This window comes from Haplochromis burtoni, unplaced genomic scaffold, assembly GCF_018398535.1.
Source record: "Haplochromis burtoni strain Fernald_Lab_line unplaced genomic scaffold, NCSU_Asbu1 Contig_371, whole genome shotgun sequence".
Classification (NCBI taxonomy): domain Eukaryota; kingdom Metazoa; phylum Chordata; class Actinopteri; order Cichliformes; family Cichlidae; genus Haplochromis; species Haplochromis burtoni.
The window spans coordinates 206,201-230,785 of record NW_024582732.1 but is presented as its reverse complement, the minus strand read 5'-3'; the positions used below and the strand labels follow the sequence as shown (position 1 = coordinate 230,785).

At 41.3% G+C, this 24,585-nt stretch overlaps 1 protein-coding gene across 1 annotated transcript in view; it reads right to left on the bottom strand.

The window, feature by feature from the left end:
- The window catches only part of fam135b (family with sequence similarity 135 member B), a 50,023-nt gene that overhangs the window by 12,605 nt on the left and 12,833 nt on the right, over positions 1-24,585 (bottom strand). The window contains exons 4-12 of the mRNA XM_014329214.2: positions 19,315-19,454; positions 14,677-14,747; positions 13,732-13,905; positions 13,004-13,130; positions 9,359-9,518; positions 8,639-8,688; positions 4,631-4,786; positions 319-392; positions 84-238 (exon numbers count right to left, since the gene is read on the bottom strand). Coding sequence (XP_014184700.1) covers positions 84-238; positions 319-392; positions 4,631-4,786; positions 8,639-8,688; positions 9,359-9,518; positions 13,004-13,130; positions 13,732-13,905; positions 14,677-14,747; positions 19,315-19,454 — 1,107 coding nt within the window. The remainder of the gene's footprint in view (positions 1-83; positions 239-318; positions 393-4,630; positions 4,787-8,638; positions 8,689-9,358; positions 9,519-13,003; positions 13,131-13,731; positions 13,906-14,676; positions 14,748-19,314; positions 19,455-24,585) is intronic.

The following is a 24,585-nucleotide window of genomic DNA, read 5'->3' as shown; positions in this document are numbered from 1 at the left end:
TTTGTAGAACAAGAGTTTGGTCCTGAGACAATACGTAATGATATGTTAATAGCAGGTAGCAGAAGATATATATTTTGTAGTACGTGTTTGAGGAGACTCCACGTATCTGTCCTCAAAGATGATAGGCAGGCTGTTCCAGTCTCCATCGATGTCCAGGCACTCAACAGGTAAAGGAGGCATCTTGGTCAAGTAGTCTGAGCTCCGTACTTCTGCAGCTATCTGGCTGTGTCTATTGATTCTAAATCAGGACAATTCAAGATTAAATATTATACTTCTTTGCACTCACAGAATGAGCTTTCTGACAGGGGTGGTACTTACAATTCCTCTTGAAATGTCAGAGATATCTCTTTGTGGTGCTCGGTGAAAAAGTACGCCTCAGAGAACCTCCTGACCTTGTGTTTCCAAAGACATACAAACAAATTAATTTTGATAAGAGCCTCAGTCTCAGTCTCAGATCACTGGTAAACATATGGTTGGGTTCGATTTCTTGGTTCAATAAGCAAGAAAAATTTACCAAGTATTTGATGAGCACAAAAAACAGACAAAAAAGCTTGAGAGCTACTCCACTGTGTAGCACATTTTCATATTAAACAGCCCAGTGATTTAATCGAAACTGCAGGGGAAATCATATTAGATTGCTCAGCAAGCTTTAGGATATAGAGGTCCAGAATGGCATTTATAATTTGAATGATTCCTTTTGAAACACTCAAAGCTCACAAATAGTCAAGTGCATCAGCAATGAGACTAAACATAGTCTAAATGTGGACTCAGAGAGGGAGCAGCAAGCCTGCTGTGTTAATGGCAACAGGTTTGATGCATTTTACACAAGATTGGAAATTAGTGTATTCAATATTTAACAACAGAATAAATTATGTACATGGAAAAAAGGACAACTTGATTTAATGGGACATGACTGATCAGGGGTTCATGATATGAAATTACATCATTTAAACCTTTGTCTCTGATCTTACACATATTCAGTAAGCATAGCTGGACTGGCCATCGGGCATACTGGGTATTTGCCCGGTATGCCCGATGGTGATTTTTCGTTTTCATGGGCTGATGTTTTTTTGTTGTTGTTTTTTTTAACGGTATAAACAACGAAAGGTGGTGGATTGGCCAGATGCTGGCAGATGTGTAAAAATAACTCAGTTGTTTGGTGGTGGCTTCTATGGCGAAGCTTCCACAGAGGCCAGCAGGTGGATGAGGGAAAGGGGAGGCAGGAGGAGCAGAGACCCGAGGCGGCCGCCGGTCCGAGTGTCAGGTGAACTGAACTTCAGGTAAGAAGTTATGACCTGCAGTCTATCTGGGTCAGATATAAACCAAGTTTAGGTGGAGTTTATTTTCGTTGTGCTGACTTTTTACAGTCAGTTACAATAACTCGTACTGCGTACTAGCTAGCATGACGGAGTTTCTATACAGCTGGGTGGGTGCTATGATGTTACTGATAGTGAACTTTATTTTATTCATAAGGTTAGTTAGTAGAGTTGCCAACCGTCCCGTAAAAAACGGAATCGTCCCGTATTCAGAGAAAATATTACGCGTTTCGTATTGAGCTGAAAAGGAACACAGTTTGTCCCGGAACTTCAGCTAGAATGGAAAAAGACACAAAGCTGGAGTTATTCTGTGTCTTGCTGCACAGCTGCCTCTTCTTCTCTCATTCTCTCCCCCTCTCTCCTGTTTCTACTTCAATCATGAAACTGATCAATGATCAGCTGATCGGCTTTTCTCTCTTGTTTGTTTATCGCCCACTTTGCGCCAGAAAGAGGAAACCAGCGGATGTCGCGCTAAACAACAGCAGCACGTTTAAGCTTGATCAGCTGTTGTTAGAATTTATTTAATATTAATTTCTAGTATCAGCTGATGTTTGCTGGAGCCACAGCTGTAAAAGCTGCTGGTCATGGATATGTGGTGAGAGGGAAACATGAAAATGAAACCAGGAGATGTCCTTACTGAATCATCAGAGCTGAACAGGTGATTGGAGAAACAGTAGGGGTGCAACGATGATCGATTCGATATCGGAAGTTATCGATACAGTGCTTTCGGTTCGGTACGCAAGTATCTGAACAGATACAAAATCTTTTATTATTTTATCAACTTTTCTTCTAACGATGTGTAGTCGCTCAGTGGAACTGTGCTCGATTGATCGTGGCTCAAGAGTTGGGAGTTCGCCTTGTAATCGGAAGGTTGCCGGTTCGAGCCCCGGCTTGGACAGTCTCGGTCGTTGTGTCCTTGGGCAAGACACTTCACCCGTTGCCTACTGGTGGTGGTCAGAGGGCCCGGTGGCGCCAGTGTCGGCAGCCTCGCCTCTGTCAGTGCGCCCCAGGGTGGCTGTGGCTACAATGTAGCTGCCATCACCAGTGTGTGAATGTGTGGATGACTGGATATGTAAAGCGCTTTGGGGTCCTTAGGGACTAGTAAAGCGCTATATAAATACAGGCCATTTACCATTTTACTCCGCCTAGGCTGCACTGTCGAGTGCAGATCCATTGAGCGCAGTGCAAGCTAGCAAGACAGACGTTAAGCTCGTTACAACATGGCAATTGCCTCAACTGTACTTTTGAGTTAAAATATGTGTTTATAATTTTAATAAATGACAAATTAAAAAAGGCATGAACATTTTTTTGTATTGAAAAAATATAAAATAATATCGAACAGTTACACCAAAGTATCGAACCGAACTGTGAATTTTGTGTATCGTTGCACCCCTCAGAAACAGGTTTACCTTTTAGGTGACATGAATGAGTTGAAGGAAAGTTATGAACTGTTTCTGAGAGACAAATAACACCAGGATCCTTTTCTAAGTAGCTGACAGCTGGTAACTGTGCAGGGGCGGGTCTAGCAAAGTTTTGGCAGGGGGCCAGGTAGGGCATTAACATTTAAAATGTTTTGCTTTTAATGAATAATTATCTGAATCTTACAACCAAAGTTTTGACCTGATGTAACATGTATAGAAATCATACATATACCAACAAGACAGTGCATATCACTGTCACAACAGCGTTTATTTCCATTCAAAGGCCTTATGGCTTTTCCTATAATACCTTGTCTCTAGTCAAAATGCCCGGGCAGATTTTTTTGTCCCAGTCCAGCCCTGTCAGTAAGCTAAGCACAGACTTTTCATGCTCCTTACTCACCTGCGATCAAATCTTCTGTTTGAGAAAGTCAACTAGGCTTAAGGGCAGGGGAGGGAGAGCTTATAAGGCTTATTTAGACAGAGGATGAACTGAGGGTCAGTATGGATGTATAATAATAAATTTAAATCATGTGCAGTTACTCTAGAAGAATCCAAGAATAAATATGCAGAGCTGGAATTGAGAACAAAGCTCCCCTTTTAAAGACTGACTTGGCTGCCTCCGGTATCTTATTATCTTCATGTATTTAAACAGACATTGATGTCATGGGATCAGATGTATTTCCAATACCAAACTTTAAGGAGACAGTAACATGTATATTCTTTTTACAGAACTTTATGCACTCCTGTGAAAAACTAAGTACACCTCATTCAGGAGCTTATAGAACCATCTTTACTAGCGGGAATGTGAAGTAATCACTTTCTCTATGACTTTATAAGATTCTAACATCACTGTGGGGGGATTTTTGGCCCACTCATCTTTACAACACCGTGTTGGTAGGGTGCAGGTTGACTTTGGAAGTCAAGAAAAGGAAGCAAGTGAAGGCAGGAACAGGGATTAATATTGGAAGTTGAAGAAGGAGCAAAGCACAAAAACTGGTCCTGGGTGGTAGGGAAGAGTTGCCAGATATCTGGGAAGAAGGTGTTGAAGGTTAAGGATGTAGGTGATGATCAGTGAACAGAGAGCAGCCAGTATTGGTAGTAGTAGAAGAAGAAGATGATGAACAGTAGGTAGAAGGTCTGATCTGATTGGTGGATTTTTCAAGTCTTGAGGTTTGCTAAGATGCAACCAAAGTCGCTGCCATGTTCTTTTTAGGGAGACGATACTTTCTCCTGGCAGCTCTTCCTAAAAAGTAATTTTTGTAATATCTCTGAGCTTTGCTTGAGGTAATCTTGGGATGAATTTGCTGGGATGTCCACCCCTGGGAGGACTGTGTCACCCTGCTTTTACAGAGGTCAGTCCTTTTTGGGACGATCACTTAATCAGTAGCACCTGGCTCCTACTTAACCTCCAAATTGGAAGCAATAAGGCTGTACTTCATTTTTCACGAGTGCGCATTGAGTCCTGTGAAAGCGCTGTATCCAAACTATCTTCATGATGGACAAATTTAACAGTACTTTCTATAGGTAATCATCCGAACTTTTTTAGTGCATAACAGTTATTGATGCTTGATTGGGCTTAACTTTGACATGTTTTTCCTCATCAATGTGAAAGTTAGTTTGATTCTTCTTAGACAGACTGTTCAGTATCATGTTACTTTCTGAAAACTGGTGACAACATGCCTCTAAGGAGCTGCTTTCAGAGACAAAATGTCAATGCTTATGAAACATGTTTTATTGTTCTGTGGTATTCTTGCATTTTAGCGTGGGTGGATCACAATCACTATATTTAAACATATCGGCACCAGGGCCTAATAAAGGCTCAGCACCTCAGAGAGGCAAATGATGACGTTTGAACATTGTATAAGCCTGCCTTTGATGGAGCTGAACTCTCACCCTGAGCGTGTGGTGCTCCTGGGCCAGATAGGACAGGATGTGGGGGTTGAACACAGCGGCCTCCAGGAAGCAGCTCCACAGAGCAGCCAGCTGGAAGCAGAGCTGGCTTACGTCCCTGCTGATCTGCTCCGCCACCTTCTCGTGGCCTTCTTGCAGCTGAAAAGAAAAACGCAGTCCTGTAATATTTAGCTGAAAGTGTTGCATTTCAAAGAACTCCCAGAATAAAGCATGCACAAGTCCAAGGCTGGGTGATTGTCCTGCTCACATATTCATACCTACAAAGAAAACAGTGTCTACAATCTGTCTGATATGAAAATGACTGTGGGCGGATTATTAATATGAAATTTATGTCCAAGTATGGAGTGGCAGTTTGCCTACACAGCGAAGAATTGTCAGATCCTAGATTGACTGGTTGGCAGCTGCTCACCTAAACACTAATCACGACCATTTTTACTGGTATCATCTAATAGCTTCATTATACTGAAAAGCTCCGGCCTCATAAACAGATTTTATTAAATGCCCCAACATATTCTGATTAAGGCACATATCAATGCACACTGAGATGCCAGAAAAACACAGAAATTAAAACCAAATGCAGAAAAACAACCAGGGTAAAAGCACTTTAGTAGTAACAAACAGAGAGGGAAAGGAGTGAGACGGAGATCACACAACAAGCTGACAAAGACTGAAGTAGAAAACCAACTAATTGCACACAGCATGGAGAATAATAATAACAGGTGAACGCCATCAGGACAACAACAATTCTTTTTTTTCAGCTAAACTAAAGGAAGTAAAATGAAATAAGTACTAAGAATAGATTCCCGCACATAAACATAAAGATCACGAGAGCCTGAACTCTCTTAGTCAAGCTTTCATGTCATTTCTTTAAGGAGCCTTCAGGAATAGTTCTCCAGGATTCACTCTTCTTTGGATGTTGGCTGCTTTATGCTTTTTGGTCAAGATGAACACTGCACACTGTTAAATGGACTGGTTCTTATATAGCGCTTTTCTACTCTCCCGGAGTACTCAAAGCACTCTATACAACACACCACATTCACCCCATACACACCCATTCACACAAGCACTATGAGAGCTTTCTAACTATCATTCATACTCTGATGGATGCATCGGAGAGCAAGTCGGTTAGTACAAGACGAGGATATTTGTCATGCCAACTGGGCGAGCCGGGGGTTGAACCACCAACCTTCCAATCAGCAGCTGACCTGCGCTACCTCCTGAGCTATAGCCACACCAACACTGTTTCAGCAATGTTGAGGTCCGGACTCTGGAGAGGCCTGTCTATGACTGATAATGTTCCACTGTGTCTATGTTTTTACTGCAGTGTGTTTGGGGTCATTGTCAAGCTAAAAAAAAGCTGTTGCCAATCAGAACTCCAGTTGTATCTGTATATCTCTCATGACCCACTCAATGATTTGAACCCCAAACTTATAACCACTACTTATACTATCACCACCCTTCCACAGAGTCCTTTTCTGATGAGTCTTCGGATTTTTTCCTAAATCAGATACTGTTCATCTGTGATATATATCATTAGGTCTGCTACATCTTATTTTGTCCGACACTTGCTCAGTTACCTCCAATTTTTTAAGAGCACATTCCACACCATGATGAGATACGCCAAGTTTTTGACTAATAGCTCTCTGGGAATCACCTCACTGGCGTAAAAATACTATTTTATAAGTTGTCTTTGGCATTTTTTGCAGATTCATCTAAACACATGGAAGCAAATCGTGATTTTTTTCACAGGCTGCTCGTAACAAAGTGCCTATAGATAGTATTTAAAAGTCTTTCTTTGCTAAGTTTCTGTTATGTGCGGTGAGAACACTGGCTCATCCTGTACTTGATTGCTTGATAGTTCATAGGTCAGTGTTGAGTGACTTAATAAATGGTCAGTGAGAAGGAGTGGACTAAAAATGTTGAGTTAGAATGTCTAGAAAACCTTTGCTCCAGATCACTTTAAAAATTAAGACGTTTGATTCCTTAGAAGCACATAACAATATAAAGAAATAACTTTTTTTAATGTGAATCTATTCTTAGCATGCTGGTGCTTTAGAATAGAAACAAATAGGAAACAGCAGGTACTATGGACTAGTGACATATCAAAGTGAAAAGTGACAGAGGCTGCTTTGTTGGTTAGACTCTAAAAAAGTAATGTTTTCTTACATAGAGCTCTATAATAAAGTATTTTTGTTATTGTCAGTGTGTGCTCTGCATTGATGAGGTTAAAAATAAAATAGCGTTATGTCAGTAATTCACATACAAGTAATGGTTTGATTGATTGTTGAGTTTAATTATTTTTACTTATAGATTAACCTGCATTTTTCCTACTTTTTGTGTAATAAAATATTTATAAAGAGACAATAAGATAAGATCAGCCACCGATTGTGCAAGTTCCCCCACTTAAAATGATGACAGAGGTCAGTAATTTGCACCAGAGGTACACTTCAACTGTGAGAGACAGAATGTGAAAAAAAAATCCATGAATCCACATGGTAGGATTTGTAAAGAATTTATTCGTAAATCAGGGTGGAAAATAAGTATTTGGTCACCTCAAACAAGGAAAATCTCTGGCTCTCACAGACCTGTAACGTCTTCTGTAAGAAGCTTTTCTGTCCCCCACTCGTTACCTGTATGAATGGCACCTGTTTGAACTCATCATCTGTATAAAAGACACCTGTCCACAGCCTCAAACAGTCAGACTCCAAACTCCGCCATGGCCAAGACCAAAGAGCTTTCGAAGGACACCAGGAAAAGTATTGTAGACCTGCACCAGACTGGGAAGAGTGAATCTACAATAGGCAAGCAGCTTGGTGTGAAAAAATCAACTGTGGGAGCAATCATCAGAAAATGGAAGACATACAAGACCACTGATAATCTCCCTCGATCTGGGGCTCCACGCAAGATCTCATCCCGTGGGGTCAAAATGATCATGAGAACGGTGAGCAAAGATCCCAGAACCACACGGGGGGACCTGGTGAATGACCTGCAGAGAGCTGGGACCAAAGTAACAAAGGTCACCATCAGTAACACACTACAACGGCAGGGAATCAAATCCCGCAGTGCCAGACGTGTTCCGCTGCTGAAGCCAGTGCATGTCCAGGCCCGTCTGAAGTTTGCCAGAGAGCACATGGATGATACAGCAGAGGATTGGGAGAATGTCATGTGGTCAGATGAAACCAAAGTAGAACTTTTTGGTATAAACTCAACTCGTCGTGTTTGGAGGAAGAAGAATACTGAGTTGCATCCCAAGAACACCATACCTACTGTGAAGCATGGGGGTGGAAACATCATGCTATGGGGCTGTTTTTCTGCCAAGGGGACAGGACGACTGATCCGTGTTAAGGACAGAATGAATGGGGCCATGTATCGTGAGATTTTGAGCCAAAACCTCCTTCCATCAGTGAGAACTTTGAAGATGAAACGAGGCTGGGTCTTCCAACATGACAATGATCCAAAACACACCGCCCGGGCAACAAAGGAGTGGCTCCGTAAGAAGCATTTGAAAGTCCTGGAGTGGCCTAGCCAGTCTCCAGACCTCAACCCCATAGAAAATCTGTGGCGGGAGTTGAAAGTCCGTGTTGCTCGGCGACAGCCCCAAAACATCACTGCTCTCGAGAAGATCTGCATGGAGGAATGGGCCAAAATACCAGCTACTGTGTGTGCAAACCTGGTAAAGACCTATAGTAAACGTTTGACCTCTGTTATTGCCAACAAAGGTTATGTTACAAAGTATTGAGTTGTATTTTTGTTATTGACCAAATACTTATTTTCCACCCTGATTTACGAATAAATTCTTTACAAATCCTACCATGTGGATTCATGGATTTTTTTTCACATTCTGTCTCTCACAGTTGAAGTGTACCTCTGGTGCAAATTACTGACCTCTGTCATCATTTTAGGTGGGGGAACTTGCACAATCGGTGGCTGACTAAATACTTTTTTGCCCCACTGTATGTTTGTTACTATCATACAAAGACATGAACTTACCTGTAGCTCTATTGTCAGCTGATTTAGCGTTTCTTCTACAGGCGACACATCTGTGGGAATAAAGATATTTGGGGAGTTTTAACTTTCGTTATCCTGTGACAGGGGGTCATACACACATATAGTTTGAAAATCTTATAAAACAAGTTAAGCATATGTGCACAGTTTTAGATATAGACAAGCTGAAGTGAAGGGAACAGAAATGGCTTGTTTTACTGAGTGGCTAAGAGGCTGCGCAAAGCCCCGTCTAAAAGGGCAAATACGGAAACATTTACATTCACTGCTTAAGACCATGTGATCAAACTGTGTTCAGGAAACTGGAGGTTACAATCAGCATGCTTGTACTCCACTACATATATACGAAGTTAAGGTTTTAGCGGAAATATAGTGTCACTGTACCAAAGTCGGAAAAAGGTTTACAGAATACATAACAAGTACTCTAAGTACATCAAATAATAGCAGTACTTATAGTTTAGTTTTCAGTACAGGTAAACTGTTTAATGTTAGTCCTCTATTTCTATTGGGCTGATTTTAAATTACTTTCTGACAAGGTCATTAAAATAATACTTTTTCTACAGTTTTAATCACATTTTTTAAATAATTTACATTGTCGTAAAAAAAAAAACAGTTCCTGCATTATTAAAATGTTCCAATATGTTATTTTCAGATCTCACTAGACTTTTAATGAAGAAACAGGTCCAAGGCTTTCTATATATGTGCCACCTGATTCCAGAGGAATCTGCTCCAGCTGTGGGATCTCCTTCATGAGTGCTGTGTAGTACGTGTGCAGGCCTCTGTGTGCCACCAACAGGAGGCGACAGAGTCGCCGGTGCCACGTATGAGCTCTCTGCAGGCAGTTTTCACTGGGCACATAAAAACTTCCCTGAGGAGAAGGACAGAGGAAATGTCAGCTACTATGTAGGTCACAAGCCACCTCTCAAGTACAATGTCCTCTTTTAATGACAAACATGTACACATACTTGAACTTAACAGGCTCTACTATAGCCTGGTTTGAAGGTTTGTTGCTCTGACCTCTTAGTAATAGAAGCTTACTTTTGCAGTCACAATAACTCCTTGGAGGATCTGATACAATAAAACAAATGCCTCTTAAACACAGCTAGCTGTGAGCTGCAAAAGCAGATCAAGACATTTATGTGGCACACGTGGATGTATGGCAGCCCTTTAGGGCCTTCAGAGGTCCCAGGTGTGGGAACTTGGCCCAAGAAGCAAAGCACTGTTTGGAGAATTGTCTTTTTAAAATCGGTGCAACAATCTGTATGAAATAGTATTTAACTATGCTTCACATTATATCCACTGAACTAGAATCAAACGTCCAAACACAGGTCCTTTGTTTGTGCCTGTAGGTAGATATGGTTTTGAGTAGATGAGTCATCCCCCAAATAGTGCCCAAAAAATTGCATCTGCGTCAGGAAAGCACCACCATCAGTTTGGTAGCTGGTGTAGAAAAGTTATTTTTATGCCATGTTATTTTGCACTTCATCCAAAAGAAGGAAACTGAAACTCAGAATGTAAAGGGTGCGAGTCAGTGTCTGCTGTGGCTCACTCATCTGCCTGCCAGCCCATTTACCACTGAGTGTTTCTTTCTTACATAAATAAGTGTATGCTAAAATGTAGGTGAAAAGCTGCTTGACGAGGAACCAGCACATAAAAAGAGAAATAATAAAAACAACAAGATCTGGTAGCTCAAGTACAAACCTCTGCTTTCTGATCGGCCAGTAAAATCTGGGCTGTAATATGGGCCTTTGTTCCAGCAGATGGCTCTCTAACAATGAAAGACGGGCTCTAGCTGTGCTTCACCAAAGCCGTTAATAGCATTTGCTGGCACTGTGCAACCAACTACAAATCACCGAAGCCTTGAAGTCTTCTAGAAGAGACAGTGGTCCAAAAAGACTGTATCACTTTAGACGTGAGTCATCACAGTATGCCTACAACCATCCATGGTCCCTGACCCCAAACACTCATCAGAGTTCTTCCCACCCAGTGCCGAGATTTTTGGCTGCCTCTGTGGAGCGTAGAGCTCCAAAAGGCATGTGATGCCTGAGTATCAGGACATACTGTAATTTCCCTCGAGCTAGTAAAGTTGCCGGCCCTATCATCATACCTGTGCACACTCTGTAATTGCTCCAGTGGAGTATACCCGAACCAGGAAGGAACACCTGTATGTTTACTTCCATAATTCTCTTTAGCTTTATAGAGGCCCGCTGGGGAACAGTCTGTAAGCGAGATGCACCGAAAAATAGCTTTTTCCCCCCCTATAAACTAGTCATTATCCTAAAAGCACAGTTTCTCTGCACACTAACAATGGTTAAAATCTGCCACAGTTCACCTGATGTCGATTTCTGCTTCTGTTTGCTGCTTGTTTAATTTGCTACGGAGCCGTTTACTTCTGAAGCATGCAGGTAGCGTTTCATTCCACAAAGAAACACCAAATTTTAAAAAGTCTTATCTTACAGCAGAAGCACAAGATTTAGACAAAATGACACATGTTAAGGGGGAAAGTGCTGGAAACTAAGCGTAGCCGCGGGTAAAAAGCTGTAAATAAATAAAGGTGAAAGAGTCTGCAGCGTTGTGCGCAGCTTTCACCTGCAGCTATGTGGTACGTGGCGCTTGCAAGCACAACTCATTACTGTGATCAAACGGAACCCCCCCGCTTGGCTAAACGCTGAGCTTATTAAAGCGCCCAGCCAGGGGTGGGAGTAAAAACCGGGAGGAGGAGAGGCAAGGTGGCGTGGGGGCCTGGGAGCTCATTAGGATTTACTGTGCAGACCGTGACGTTCACGGAGACCTGAGAGATGCATGTTATAAAACCTGAGGAAAAACTCTTTGTACCTTATGTTGGTGTAATTACCAAATATACACAAGAAAGCTAAACTCAGTAAGGAACATCAGCCCCAAAATATAATTTTTGGATATGCGGTGATACCTGAAAACAGCAGCAGTGAAACTATCATAGATTCGAGTTGTGTTGGGAGTACACCACTGCATTGGGTTCTGCAATTCTTGGAAGACTTGAAAAAGGTGACACTTTTTGTTTCCTTTTGTCTGCTCAGTACTGTTTGCTCCGAGTCCAAAGAGTCACGAGGACAGGCTAGCTGCTTGATAGTGCAAAGAGATACTGTGTGGCTCCTTATCTGTAAACTATGCAAACTAGTCTAGACAGGAATCTATGTGAGATTAAAACTATCATTCACCCGTGCTTTCACAATCACTGCATTGTAACATATTGAAATATAAAACATTTTCTTCTAGTTTCAAGAAGTGCAAGTAACTTTATACATGAATCTTCCATTTACAGGAGAAATGATGGTAAATAAGTGGCACTGTGTCTCAAATGCACCCACACAGTGGATCGACAAATGCACAAAACCTTTTTATGAGTCTTTTGGAAAAAAGAAATTGCTGGAATCACCACTCTGATTTTTAATGATATCTTTTCACACTGGACCCTCTGATGAGGCCTTTTCGGGCCCGCTTCCCATACGTTTGACACGCCTGCTGCATACTGGTTGTGTCTCCGTACGGCTGCAGATTTCTCACTTTTATCTGCGAGCTGTAGGGCTTGTTAACCAAAGTGCTGCATTCTCTCCTATTGACTGACAGCTAGCTACACACTCACAGAATCAAGGCTAATTACAAAACTAAAGAAAGAAGTTGTTGAGTCACAATAACGAACATGAGTCATGTGTGTCTTTTATCACCTGCTACTATTGAATACAGCTTTTTACTAATATACGCCTAGGTGAATAAAAGGCAATAAAATAAATTTGCTATAGGCCATATATGATCATGATTAGTAATTATGATAGATTATTATTTATTTCATTGTGAATTAAGTGCGCTATAAATAAGCCAGAAGCATGAGAGACAGCACCATCATTTCCAGTGGGAGTTCCTATCAATTCCAGATGCTAAGCCTGGAAGCCTACAAGCCTGGGCAAGCGGCTTCAACAAATAGTATGAAACACCACAGCGCTGCACAGTGATAATCACCACGTTGGCCTCTGGTCTTAAAACCTACAGGATTCTGCATAGTGCCAACAAATGACTGATTCCGAAGGACAGACAAGGTCTGGAATCTGTAATCCAAATCAGGACGACTCCCTTCCCAGCTCAAAATCCCGTTGCTTCTGGATGACATGCCCAAGCAAATCCCGGCTAAATCTGTCGGCCTCTGTCCTAAACCTTTCTGTTTACGTCATCGCTTGGCATTTAGCTGCTCGCTCACAAAAAGAAGAGAACAACCAGCTCAAAGGGAGACATTTGTTTTCAGCTTTGTGAGACAAAATAGGCTTTGACTTTGTGTGACTTTCTATTTGAAAGCAGCTGAACCGCTAAAGGTTAACACACCTCAGAGATGACAGGTTTGCAGTAGCCAGCGCCGAACACGAGGTTCTCTACAGACATGGCGGACGGGTCGTTCGTGCTCTCTGGCGAGCCCTTCCCAAGCCAGGAGCCCTTCCCCGTACGGGCAAAGCTGGAGAGAGGGCAGGGATGACACAGCAGGGGCAAAGCATGAATAATGTTTGTGTTGTATTTAGTGTTTGTGACTCTGAAGGAAGACATGAACTGAGAAATAAGAGCAGTGCTGCTGCAATCAGTCAAGTGCTGCAGTAATCTATGTAATGCATGTTGGAACATCGACTATGACACTGACGGCTGAATTCATCAGATGAGTGTTTGGAAAATTATTCATTCAGCTCGCCAAGAGATACATTATCCATCGCAAAAGATGTGCCAGCAGTTCAAGCTCACGTTCTCGCCTGCTTGATTGTATGGGTTTCATTTCAGTTAAATTTTTCACTTAAAAAATTAAAACCTGCTCATTGCAGATGGTTGACCTTTTTTCTTGAACACATCTCCAAACAGCATTCAAAGCCATAGATTACAAAATGAATGGCTTATTTATAAAGAAACAAAAATGAATCCAAGCAAGGTTTGGATAACGGATTAGCAGATTGTGCAGTGAAAAGAATAGCTGGGCTCCTGAGATCATACCAAATCAGATACAAATTTGTGTAATGTGAAGATTCGGGGTCTGCAGGATGCGAAACAGTTGCAAGCTTTCCAGACTTTACCTGAGCAGGGGCTGATGTAAGGCAACCAGTGAAGCGTGGATGGAGACAGAAATGACTGACAGGTGGAAATAGTCGAACATGACAGGGACGTGGTGGTGGAGGCCTCTTCGCGGGTGGAAATGGAGGCTGAGGGTCCGACTACTGATCAAGGGGACAGTCGCTATATCAGCCAACCTGAGGGAGTAAAAACAAAACCCAACTCTTTAAGTGAAAATCGTCCTTTTTTGCCATCGTCCATAATGTTTGCAGCTGTTCCATTAGAATGGCTCATGTAGCAAAGGACAGAATAACTAAACAACATCATTGATGGAAGTACTCAGATGCTTTAATTAGATAATGCTACACTGTTCTCCGTTGGTATATTAAATTAATCAGGAAACCCTAATGAAACTATTTACAGTTAAAGTTTTTAATATGACGAATCATAACTGTTATTTATGTTATGGGTAGACTGTTAAAACTAAGCAGAATTTCAATGCCTGCTTTTTTCAGCACTGAAAATGAGAATGAAATAATAGATAAAAAATTAAAATCTGATAATCTTTGTATCTGTGCCACAGAGTGCAGATTAACTAAAGAAGTGGTTTTATTGCTGATAGTAAAAGTGTGACCCTGGAGCGCCTAAAACTTCACATTAAAAGGAGCGTCTCTTTGTTAAGTGAGTGGGAAATATCAGGGCAACTGCCTTTAGATAGTACCAGTTTTAAATAACTGGGAAAGCTGCTCACTCATAATCCAATATCAACAATGATGATACAATCTAAATATTTCTTCTTCTTCCTTTTGTCCCAAGCAAACATACAAATCCCTGCAGTCAAGGATCGTATGCCCTATATTTGTGATCGGTTGCTTAAAGTGATGTCTAGCAGCCAAATGGGAAAGTCGCTCACTTCACATCTCAAATACACACCAAACACATATTTTCAAAGTGGTTCAGAAACTTACTGCTGCTCATTGTCAGTGAAATGAAGATCCAGCTTCAACTGAAAATCCACCTCACTCAAGGCCTCCTCCACCTGCAAATGGGAACGATAAGGATTGTTGATGCATAAATATTGAAAGACCATGGGCACAAAAGAATCATAATCATAATCTTTCTATCACAGAACAAACCAAAAAAACTCATGTAGACAGGTCAAGTTCAGCTACCTCAACTGGTCCCTGTCTGCCAAGGTGACCACGCCCCTAACTACAGTGTCCAGATGTATACAAATCTATCCGTCCACACAGTTATTATGGTGGGGAAACTTTCCATAGAAGCCAAATCCCTTTTTACCGGGTTTCTAAACATGCTTTTTTATGGTGTAAAATAAAAATGAACGTGGGTTAACTCGCTTTGGACATGGCATCAAGTGGCCCATGAGTCTGTGAGAGTTTTGGTCTCTGTACCTTTGCATTAGTGTATTTTAATCGGTGTTGGATTATACTTATTTACTTCCACCTGTTTATTTGCTAACCAAATGTAGCATTGATATCACATAGAATTGTAACTGCACCTTGCTACTCAAGCTAGTTAGCAATAGCTGATAACCAGAGATGGGCAGTAACGCGTTACCATAATCCGATTACTTTTTTCAAGCAATGAGTAAAGTAAGGCACTACTATTGCAAAAAAAACTAATTAGATTACTGTCACTTTCCTGTAAGCACACTGCGTTACTGTGTTAGTAGACCATGATTTTGTTTGTGAGAGTGTCTCATGACAATTACGTAAAAGCGTGCGACGTCCGTGGCAGCAACAGACGTGTGTAGATCAATAATGGATAATATGGAGAGCGGGAGAGAGTACGACTGTGCAGCGTTTAAAGTATGGACGTACTGACATTACTTTGAGCTTGATTCCGTAAAAAGTGACAAAAACATTAGCATCTGCTGTACACTCAGCGTGGGAAGAAAACTTCTTTCTACAGCAAAAAATTTAACTTCAAATCTGAGCAAGCACCTAGCACGCTGCCAAGGGAATGTGAAATTCACAGAGATCCTCCCACTGACATGACCGCTGCAGCACTGGGCAAACCTCCAGGTGACCATAGATATAAGAGCGACAGGACTTAGTGCCGCTAAAACATTATTTTATGTTATATGCTGGAATATGCAAAAAATAGGTTTAATTATTAAACAAAGTTCAAGTCAAAGACTGTTTCATATAATTACATTTTTGCTTAATGCAATGTGCATAAAGCTAAAAGATTAAAACTAATAAAACAAGATTTATTAGTTTTCACTTGATTCAATTTTATATGATGGATTATGCAGAAAAAATAGAATTGGGCTGAAAGGTCTATTGCTTTAGTATGTATTTGGGTTGTGTATCATGTAACTAAGTAATAAAGTAACTATTTACTTCTGAAAATAAATATCAGCAAAGTAATGGGATTACTTTCTTGGAGAAGTAATCAGTAACTAATTACTTTTTTTAAGTAACTTGACCAACACTGCTGATAACACCCAACAGCTTCCATCCTGGCACAATGGCGAATGCAAAACTGAGACTTCAGAACGGAAGTGCAACAAATCAGTGCAAGAGGCTGTTGGGTGTTTCACACAGAAGACTAGACTAGTGTTCATATCCAGATTTAAGCAACACAGGTAGGCTGGTAAAAGTCAACGTATGTAGATTCTGATATTTCACAAAAACAGCTGTAGCCTCAGCTTTCACATTATCTTTGCACTCATCAAACCATACGGCAGCCACTTGTGCTCTGTGGAGAAGGATCTGACTCTCATTTATTTACTGTCACTCACGTGAATGGAGAAATTCGTAATTAATGAAGGGGAACGGCCATCACACGGTACCAACAAGAACATGATGGATTTGCTGCTATTTGGCACAGAAGCTAATGTAACCAACCTTGTTTGCAATTCTGATTTAGCCACTTTAGTGTTCTTTTTGATTAACTGTTTATGTTCTCTGTATTCCGGCATTTATGTCTTTCATGTGGGCTGAAAAAATCAATTCCTCTCATGTTCAAAGTGCGGTAGAAAATAAAGGCATAAATCTGAACAACAAAGTGAAAAAAGAAAAAGAAAACGATATTAGGAAACTACAAAGCCGGGGCCGAAAAGGGATGCAACAGACTCTTCTGAGGATTGGTGTGCAGCGCTGTTAAATTTTAATAGAAGTAGTTCCACTTTTGTAGCGCTTACAGTAAACGTATAAATCCATCTGATATTGATGGTGTGATTGATTAAGAATACATCGGGTGTGCACAGGGGAAATGAGAGGCTATTTTCGTCTGCGCTATCTGTAGCTGTGAACAGCAGATAACCTCCGGAAGGTTAATGAGCGGGGAGCCTTCGGGAGAGCTTACAGATGAAATCTGATATGCCTTTAAGCTCTTCTGTCTCCACACCTCCACAGCAACACCTACGTTTAATGAAAATTTCTAAAATTAGTTGTCATGTGAGACAGAAAATCCACATTCTGGCAGAAGCAGGAATCCTTCCACAGTAAACTAGGCGTATACACCACATGTTAGGGAGCAGCTGAGCGACGGTTTAGAGTACTGTCAGCGTGTGAGCTACGGCTATCAAATGCATGATTAGCTTCAAATGAGGCCATCTTAACACTCCCACGTCCCAGCATCAAGCCCGTGTCACCGCTGTCACTGCTGATCAATTTGAGCTCCGGTGGCTCCCACAGGCAAAAACGGGCAGAGTGGATTCTCAGGGTCACGCCCACAGTAAAACAGAACATCAATAACTGTCAGGTAGGTTTACACACCTGATCAGCTGAACTAAATATGGCCGGTCTGGGTGCACAGGCACAGTCTTTCAGTTACATAACATTAATTTCACGGAACGAGTCTACGAGCTCAGTGACCCTCGCACTGGTTGAGTGGTTATTATGATTAGGACCGAATTCCTTTGAAAAAGGCAATTAACCTTTTCCACTGAATAGCTTTTGTTATCTTTCAGGGAACCAAACTCCTGTCAATCATTTCATCACATTTAAAAACCGCTAATGCCTCCGTTAACAAAAAAAACTATAGTGTGCCTACAGACCCTTAAAGAAAGTATTGGAGACAAGTTCTAGGCCTGAAAATGAAAGCCAGCTGTCAAAAAGTTGAAAAGTTCAGTTCTTCTAATATTCCACTTCAGACCTACTCCAAAAGTAAAATCAGTGCCCATTTAAAAAAATCTGTTACTTACCACTAACTCTTTCTGGAACAGTTCATGCATGTAGCTAACCAATTAGCAGCCATTTAATAGTTAATTTAATAATATGACCAATGCAATCGCAAAAACAGTTGCTGTGTCTGAGGTCAACTTAACTTTCAATAAACTTTATTACATTTTCTGGGTTCATAAACATTTAACAGGAAGTTCTGAACTGGATTTCCTTTAATGTCTATCCAAGTGTCCGGGCTACACTGGTAGCCTCAGAAAATTAGCTAACGGGCTAAGGGCGAGCCATCAGACTGACCAGTAGTTTCAAAGATTAGAGCTACATTAACTTATAAGCTTTGTTTATTTAAATGCATTTTTATCCCTGTTATAGCCATCACATGAAATGTTTACCCAGAACATCAGTGCAAACTTCTAAGAATATGGCAGCTGTAACTGTGATCAGTCTGCAAAAATCACAGATCTGTTGCTGTCTTCATACACAACTACTTCCATTTCAGCCACAGTTCATAGATCTGAAGTAGAAATTCAGAAATTCCTCTGGTGCATGACGGCACTTTAATTTCAATTTGCTATAGCTGCCCGGCAATCTTGCTTTTCAACAGGAATCTATAATCAGAATGCAAACAGTTTATATAAGTTGAGTCGAGTCCCTACCTACGTGTCACTGACAAGACTGAGTCAGATTGAAAGCAACATATCGGCAATCCGTCTGCTTTATTTGCAAACCTTTGCCTTCATCTGGATGAGCGGGACCGCAGTTAGTCTGAGTCGGACTGCAACTGTTTGGAGATAGGTTGCCTCCGGCCAGGTGGCCTGTGCAATCGTGAGGTGAGGGTGTTGCGCACTGACAATTACTTACAATTGGTTCCCAACAGCAAAACAATTTAATGCAACCACTGGGCGCCCATCGATTGTTCCTAATCGCAAGGAGGTTGCTGCCCTATTTTCATTCTACAGCCAATGATGCTTTAGACATCTTAAGCTCTGTTAGACAAACCTTACAAGTCAATGTTTCCAGAAAGTACATCTTTGCAAATTGAGCTGTCTTTGGCCAAAGAAATAGAACGGCTCCAACACCCCTGCTTTAAATCTATACAGATATAGACAGATAGACTATATATTTTGCAGGTGTTCAGACTGCAAAATATATAGCACCGTAGTTTTTTATCTTTTATTACCTGTTGTGTAAAATATCTGCTGTGATTAAGTGGAACGAATGTGTGTGTTCTGAACAAGGAGTATTGTTTGTGTCAGATGATAAAAACAACAAGTGCAGAAGGGAACAGAGAATGATGAAATCCATTAATTACGGGCCATTTAATATGCTGTAAAGCTACAAGTTGCTATGGAATAAATAAAAAAGCGAGCAAATGGCAATCAATCTACCCCCCCCCCCCTTTCAAACTGGATATTTGTCTGTGTGTGTGCAGAAAATGTCACCGACATGACTCACCCGTTCTCCGTCCAATAGCAGGTGGACTTTGAAGATCATACAGTCATTCACCGCAATCTCCTCGTTTCTGTACAGGATCTGAAATATCCGGCTGAACACGGTGCCGTCGTAAACCCCCGCAGAGCTGAAGCTGCACTCTCCTAATGTGGGACGCAAAAGCACAGTGACAGCAAGTGCAATTAGTATCCACATATGATAAGACATAGATCCGATAGACTAAAACAAGCACTAAACACGAATGGTTAACTGATAACAGGAGCTTTCTCAGAGCTCACTGTCATGACTACAAACAAACAAAACATCACTTTATCTCTGCACAGCATCAACAGGTTTGTGAGGATCTACACAGTTCTTGCCATTTGCACATATTTACAGGCACTCAGAGGCAAGCATCTACGTTTAGCTCTAGAACCAAGTGATAAAATCTGTAAATGAGTTTTGGGCCAAGAACGCTACAAAAAAAAAGAAATCAAGCAGCAAAATGGAAACATAAAAAACTGCAGTTCTTCATGTGACCACTTAGACTGGTTCAGAAAGCAGGCCAGCGCACACTGTTAACAAAAAAAAATCTATGACTAGGTTCCCTCTAAACCTGTATTCACACTGGCTGCAGATGCTAGAGAAAAAACCTTCCTGCAGTTGTATTGATCAGTTCAATTCAGAAGTTCTTCCACAAATAGCGAAGTAGTTGCTGCATGATGGCAATTTAATTGCAAAATCCCACATGTACCTGGCAACGCTCTGTTATATCGGAATACATATTGTAGAATAGAACCAGAGTCACAGGTGAGGGCAGACTGACTCGGGTTGACTGCAACATTGGGTGATCTGTCAGCCTTTATTTGCAGCTACCTCGAAACACCTGAAAAATTGTGATGCAAACAGGAAACAGAGAATGTTCAGTGTCAGTGTAAAAGCTGTTGGTTTCAGCAGTAAGGAACAACATTTACTTTGAAAGGTGAACATTCTCCATTTCATTAATCCATGGACAAATGGCACGTTTCCCATGCAAACTATGGGCAATCGTGGCAGTCTGTTAGCAACCAAAGCAATCACAGTGAGGCTGTTGGTGCAGCAGTCAATTTCGCCCAGGGCCAGCCAACAACCTCCAGAAACTACTCTGGAGTTTTTCTTAGCCAGTTACCGCTTGTCTCTAGGCTTGTTTAACTAAAGCAAGGCAAAGCAAACAGCTGTGGGCTGTTTTTCATATTTAGGTCTATCGATGTTGCTCACATCAAGTTCAACTGATAAACTTTAAAGTCCTTTAAACTTCTTGGTGTGGGAATGCAGAGCCAGTAGTACCTTTAAATTCACATATGTTTTCAAGCACAAGGGAAAACTAATAAATTGGATTTTATGTGCAAAACTTAGGTCACACATTTGCCCCCAAAACTCACACGATCTCAGAGGCAGCCCATTGTTTCAACTGCCATCATCGTCCACGTCGCAGCACTTTGGTGTGCGACGCGGTGGCTGTTTACTGTGTGCTACTAGCGCATTTTTCCCTGGCAGCACTGCAGAGCTGCTGTCCAGCTGTGAGCCGTGAGAGGTCTTTGAAATCCCCTGCTGAGGTTGTGCTCTTTTCTGTCTCGGTCTTACTCTCCCTCTCTCTGCAGGCCTCCTCCCGATAATGCTGTCACTACTTGCAGCATCAAGCAGCCCCAGCCAGGGTGACGGATGTGTGGAAGCACGAGTGCTGTCAAAGGCTTGGTGGATGTGTGGCACAGACAGCGTAATCCCTCTGGGGATGTACTTTCTGGGGTAGGAGTTGTTGCGCGGTGTTAGCACGGTCTCCTTACAGTTGCATGAATGTGACTTTGATGTTCTTGTTTTTATTTTGTTTTTGTGTAGGTTTCAAGCTCCTGTTTCAAGACACATAAGCAGATTAGAAACTCGACACCGTGTGCTGTCATTAACATAAATTATCCTCTGTGTCTATTTGACCTGTGAAGGACTCATCGTTTCCCTCGGGAGCCTCCGTGCTTCACAAACGCTGGATTTCTCCCTTCATGTGGCCAGAATCACTAAATCAACAAACTGCACCTGCTGCAGTGGCTACTCTCACACGCTCACAGATATTATACTTCCCTTTCAATGCCTGTTTGTTCTACAGACTTGATTAAATGTTACAATACGTGTCGAGGGACTTTCAGTGATAAGGCCTTGATAAGAACGCAGCTTAACTGAAATAACAGCTTTGACACATCTAGCAGTGCTGTGCACACTTGAGGTGGAAAAAACACTAAACCACCCTTAAAATGCAATATAACAATATTATGAACCCTTCTTTCATAAGATTGAAGATCAGTTAAGATGGAAACTGATAATCGGTGTAACACTGTATTGTTTATAGTTTGTTTATACAGAACTGGCACTAAATTGGCTGTAAGCTATTTGTCATGGCAGTCACATGAGGCTGTAGAAGAAAAGACCTTTAAATATAGTATATAAAAAATTTTAAAAGTTGCATTTTCTTACACATTCGGTAGAACACACTCACACACCATATATTATATATATAATATACATTATATATATATATACATACATATAATTTAAGACTTACAATATAAATATATTAAACTGTAATTTTGCTGGTATCTAACGCTAATTGATAAAAAATAGTAATATCATAATCTACTATAATAACACTTCTGATTACTTATTTTAAATGTAAATATTGTCTATGTCTATATGTTAGCCCTGTGACAGACGGGCGACCTGTCCAGGGTGTACCCCGCCTCTATGACAGCTGGGAGTGTGAATGGTTGTCTGTCCTTGTGTGGGCGCCCTGTCCAGGGTGTACCCTGCCTCTCGCCCTATGACAGCTGGGATAGGCTCCAGCGCCCGCCCCCGCGACCCTGAAAAGGATAGGCTGTAGTGAATGGATGGATACCTATTCTTAAGGAAATATTAAGCATCATCAATCCCAAGGTATTTTTTTTACTCAGGCCGACAACATCTCAAAATGAAAGTGTTCTTATTTGAAAGTAAAATGATAATATTTTTGATTGAATCAATATCGATGAGAGGGTGGCACATGTTGCCAGCCCCTCCCAGGGAGTTAGATTTACGCCAGTTAACTGAAGGAGCCTTTAAAACTCACACAGGCAGTTCAAAACATGTCAACAGGAAGGCTCAAGCTGACCCACATGTTCATTGACAGAATCTGGTAGCTGTAAGCGGCAGTGCTGACCACTGTTCCACCGTGCCATAAACATCTTGGTTTTTTACTCCCAGTTTTGACCAGTTTCTTTGTCTTTTTTCTGGACTAGTCGTCCAGAAATTTGTAAGAAGCTAAACCTACCTGACACAAAATTACCTAGCATCATCAAACTAACTACATATTCACATGCCATCAGAAATCACTCGGTTCTGACACTCTTCTGGTGTACTGTGCTTCTCACAGGTACTGGACTGTTAACACATCCTGCACATTAAAACCTGCTGAAACGCCCTTCAGCTTTAGCCACAGAGCTTCTGTGCTGGAAATAATCAGCTTACAGCCTCTGCTCTGCATCTGCTGTGTGTGTGTGTGTGTGTGTGTGTGTGTGTGTGTGTGTGTGTGTGTGTGTGTGTGTGTGTGTGTGTGTGTGTTCGTGTTCTGCCTATCAGTAAAGCACACAGAACTCGCCACACAGATTTGCTCCTCATGATATTAATAAGAAAGGGCATCTTTGCCGGTGCACCGTAAACAACACTCCAGTTCTCCCAGTTAACATTCTGACTTGAAAATCCTAATCTTACTGCGCATGAATCACAGTCATTAAATCCTTCAGCTGAGTGTGTGGCACGATCCTTCACAAGTAATTCATTTTTTTTCTGAAGGGCACAGACAATTGAAATGTCAAGCACACGCTTTCAAAGAGGACACAGTAAGGGAATTGTATGATGAATGTAATTGTTCTATCTGTGGCAGCTTTATGTTTATGATTCAGTCTGTGAGGTATGCAGGCTCAGTGCATGACCTTGTGGAAAGAGCTGCAGAGGAGAGGGGAGGGCCGCAGCCTTCCAATTACAATATGCATGCAAGATCTTCACTGTAATATACGTAGCTGCAGTGTTTCTTGCTGTCTACATATGCTAATGGCTGGTGAAACATTGCAGTGTAGTCAGCAGCTTAGATATTAGTGCATCAAAAATGCACTATACCAATCTATATCAAGTGCTAATCAAATGTATTTGATTATTTGATCATCAGAAAGTGTCACGCCAACTATTAAAGCAAAGGTTTTGGCCGTTTGCTGCTCTGTAGCGTTCAGCTGAGCATTAACACAATGGAAAAATTGTTCACGGAGCAGATGACCCAGCAAATACACCCCAAGATCAGACCATAAAATTCTCAGAGAAACTGCAAAAAACCTAAGAGCTGCATTTCAGACTCCACAGAGCTCAGTTAGTGTCAGACGTTAAAGCTCATGATAGTACAAATATATAAAATATTGCTTATATAAAAGAATATTGCCCAGAGAAAGTCTCTTCTCTCTAAAAAACAAAGCAGGACTGAATGGCTTAGGTTTTGCAAAGCTGCATTAAACACAGTACATCAACAAAACAGCCCATGCCAGCTGTCAAGCATGATGGTGGAGGGATAATTATTTTAACTTGTTTTGCAGCCACAGGATCTGGAAACCTTGAGTCAACCATGAACTCACAAACATGAGCATATATCAAAGTATTCTAGAGTCAACGAGACGCCATCTGTCTGACAACTAAAGCTTGGCCCGAATTAGGTTATGAAACAAGATAATGAAACCAAACACAAATGTGAAAGTCTAGACATCAGCCTGACTGAAATGCTATGGCGGGACCTTAGACTAGCTTAGACTAGACTAGCTTAGCATGCTGGAGTTTTCCTTACTGTATATGAAGAAGTATTTTATAAAAAACGCAATTTGTGAATTTGAGGAAAGTTACATGTTTAAAACAAATCATGAGCTCAAGCATCTACAGTCACCAGTTTGGGATAATGTGTGGGCCTACAGTTGTGTAAACAGGTAGCATTCTGTCAAGACACAAACTGTCAATACTTAAGCAGCTTTTAGGTGAAAAGACTGAATAGTAAGCACCATTAGGCACCTCTAAAAATGAGTTACATTATTAAATACATTTGTGTCAGCTAATCTGAGCTAAAGTAACAAAACTGAAGCCTCCCCTGTCTGGAAAATGATCTACCTCTTTCTTTACAACATGTAAAAAAGCTGATCCTCCAGGATTCAGCAGCCCTAAAAATAGACAAACCGCTATTCTTCATTTCTATTCAACTTGACA